The sequence below is a fragment of the Crocuta crocuta genome, unplaced genomic scaffold, assembly GCF_008692635.1.
Source record: "Crocuta crocuta isolate KB4526 unplaced genomic scaffold, BGI_CrCroc_1.0 scaffold682, whole genome shotgun sequence".
NCBI classification, from domain to species: Eukaryota; Metazoa; Chordata; class Mammalia; order Carnivora; family Hyaenidae; genus Crocuta; species Crocuta crocuta.
The window spans coordinates 103,686-107,019 of NW_027533277.1; the positions used below are offsets into that span (position 1 = coordinate 103,686).

The 3,334-nt window shown below is 55.9% G+C and overlaps 1 gene segment (V, D, J or C); it reads left to right on the forward strand.

The window, feature by feature from the left end:
* The first annotated feature begins 1,353 nt into the window (after positions 1 to 1,353).
* LOC144218068 (T cell receptor beta constant 1-like) overlaps positions 1,354 to 3,334 on the forward strand; it is a 6,038-nt gene continuing 4,057 nt past the window's right edge. Inside the window, 3 exon segments of the C gene segment in view lie at positions 1,354 to 1,362; positions 2,117 to 2,198; positions 2,487 to 2,559. Of these exon segments, the coding sequence occupies positions 1,354 to 1,362; positions 2,117 to 2,198; positions 2,487 to 2,559 (164 nt within the window).

The following is a 3,334-nucleotide window of genomic DNA, read 5'->3' on the forward strand; positions in this document are numbered from 1 at the left end:
TTACTTTGTTTTAGGGACTTTTATTTTATATATATAATAATAAATAATATATAATAAACATAACATACAAATAAGTATATTAATTATGATTAATAATATTATATGACAATATATTCTTATATAATATATACTATTAATGTATAATTAATATATATTATATAATTGATTACAATAAATAATATTATATATAAATAATACATTATATAGATAATATATTGTTTGTATAAATACTATATAATAATGAATAAATAACTTATGTATATATAAATGCTGATACGTATGAAAGTATATGAGTGTGCACTAACCCCCTCATGAAGCACATATTATTGCAACGTTCTGCTATTAACCTTCAAGAAAATAAAGATATCCAAGTCAGAGTCCCCAAGAGCCTCCCTGCTCATGAGGGGGGAACCCATGAATAGAAACAGTTGAAATACATGGGGCGCCTGGGTGCTTTAGTCAGTTAAGCATCCGACTTTCGCTTGGGTCATGATCTCACGGTTCGTGGGTTCGAGCCCCGCGTCGGGCTTTGTGCTGACTGCCAGCTCAGGGCCTGGAGCCTGTTTCAGAGTCTGTGTCTCCCTCTCTCTCTGACCCTTCCCTGCTCATGGGGTCTCTCTCTCTCTCTCATCTAGAAATAAATAAAACATTAAAAAAAGAAAGAAAGAAACAGTTGAAATACAAAGTGATGCTTTGAAAGCACCCTGAGCTGTCTGCTAAAATGCAGTCGGAGGCTGGCTCCCCATCATCAGAGAAGTCTGAGAAGGGGGCAAACTCTTCAGAGAAAGTCCCATCCGTGTGGGCGGGTGGTCGTGGCCAGTCAGTGGCACGAACCAGAGCCAAAACAACAGGGCCAGGCGCTCGTGGGTGCTTAGCCAGAGAGGAGGTGCAGGAACGCAGGGAAAAGATGTTAGGGAGGTTGGCGTGTGCCCATCCGAGGGCAGGCTCCGGTCCGTGCAAGCAACATGAGGCCTGGCACGTAGGAGGCGTTCATGGCGCGTGTGGAATACACGGAGGGCAAGGAGCTTGGACTTTGTGCAGGGAGCCAGAGGGGGTTACACAGGTTTGCCAGCTGTTTGTCCCCAGTGTGGATTCCACCCCCGGCTCCTCCCACCAGCCTCACTATAAATGCCAGTCTGTGCAGGTGGGCACAGTGAGTCCCGAAGGGGAGACCTGGTGACACAGACGGTCTCCTCCGAGCGGTGTGTGCCTCCGTGAAGGGGCCTCTCTGCCCCACCAAATCTCTGCCACCTGGGCTCTCTGCCTCTGCCGCGTGGTGGGGGGAGGGGATCAGAGACGAGGAAATATTTTTGTGTGGCACTGTAACATTGTGGGCAGTGGGAGTAGCGCACGATGATTCAGGTAGAGGAGGTGCTTTTACAAAAAGCTCGGCCTCAGAACATGTCCCCACCCAGCCCAGGGAACACTCCTGGACGGGGAGTGGCTGGGAGGGGTCTCTGGGGCTGGTCCCTGATGTGCACTTCCATCGACCTGGACTCCGCGAACACCTCTGTATCTCCCTGCTCCCGACAGCTGCCCAGGGAGCGAAGGGCCAAGGCATCAGAGTGGGATCATCATCCAGCCCTTTTCATAAAACTTGCCCTTGACAGAGGATTGCACATGCGTTACCTGTTAAGAACTCACAACAGCACTGTGGGAAAGATACTGTCCCATGTTTCAGATGAAGGAACTAAGGCCAGAGGGTTGCAGGCCCTATGGCTACTAAGAGACCGGGTCTAGCCCGGAACACTACCTAACCCCCGCGCAGCCACCCTTCACCCGTCCCCATTCATTTTCCACTTTCACTGTTTTCTCCCCAAGCCAAGTTGATTCTCTTCTGCAAACTGGGGACGATCTCCTGCAGCCTCCAGATTACTATGTGCCCCTAGTTCTGTAGGCGGGGAGACAGAAGCCCCCAGGAAGGAGAAGGAGAGTGCGCCCTCAGCTTGTGCCCAGGGAAGTAGGGAGGTGCAGAAATTTTGGGCAGCCCTTGCCCACTGTGCTCCTATAATGAGCAGCACTTTGGGCCCGGGACCCGGCTCACTGTACTAGGTAAGAAATCTCCAAATATCTGNAGGAGTGGTTGCTGGCCGCTCCTGGGCCCTGGTCCGGGAAGGCAGGTTTGCGTCTGGGCCTCTTGGGCTGTGCAAACACCGGGCAGCTGTATTTTGGGGCTGGTTCCAAGCTGACCGTGCTAGGTAAGGACCGAGCGCTCCGCGGGGTGGGGTGGAGACAGGTGAGCAGCTGCCAGGCTCTGCTTTGGGGTCCTTCTCCGAGGCGGGACTCCCGGGTCTGGGTGTGTGGGGCGCGCAAGGGAGCAGGGCTGACAGGAGAGGGCAGCGCCGGGTTTTTGTCCCGGGGCTCTGGGCCGTGAGCACAGAAACGCAGTATTTCGGCACGGGTACCCGGCTGACCGTGCTAGGTAAGCGGGAGTGCCCCGGGGGCGCCGGGGAGGGCGACCGGGCCAGCGCTGTGACGGGCCTGTTTTTGTGCTGCGCCCCGGGGCTGTGGGCCAAAATCCTCTGTACTTCGGCCCCGGTACCCGGCTGTCCGTGCTAGGTGAGCGCGGCGGAGGGCGCGGCCGGGTGCTCGGCGGGGGGCCCGGGGTTGCGCAGTCTCCGCCCCGACCTTCGGGGCCGGCAGCCGGCTGACCGTCGTGGGTGAGTGAGTGGCCGCGGGGTCGCGAGGGCCGTTCCCGCCGGGGCACTGGCTGGGCCCCTGCGCTGGGGCGGGGCTGCGAGGCGGAGCGGGACGCGNTTGAGAGTCTCCTCCCGGCGTCCCCGCCGCAGCCCTTCTGTCCCCGGGGAAGGGACTCGTGCGCCAGGGCGCGCGGCGCGCTGTCCATCCGCGGGGTCAGTCCTGCTAGGCGGGCGGGGACCGGGTCCTCGCGGGCCGGGAACCGGGCGGAAGGCAAAGGGGGCTCTTTGCCTACTCCTCCCGAGGTATTTAGGGCCAGAGTGAGTGGAGGACAAGGGGATCCATTAGGACTCAGAGGCGCGGGATTGGCGGACCAGACAGAAGGGAAGCCCGGGGCTTCGGGAGGCGCAGGCTGTAGCTGCTATACCTAGCTGGGAGCCAGCTTCTGGAAGGGGTCGATGGAGGGGCGAGGCCGCTGAACAGAGGAGAGAAGGGAGGCCATGAGAGAGAGGGATAGAGAGGCCAGAAAAAAATAGTGAAGGAAGGCATCAAAACAAAGCAGGGTTCGCTGAATTACTGTTTAGCATTTAAAAGTAGATTTAACCCCCCTGCCTTTCTCTCCTAAATGAGAGACCCCTGAGGTGTGTCTACAGCACCCAAGCCTGCCCGTGGGCTGGACTGGAACGTCAGCCAGGGG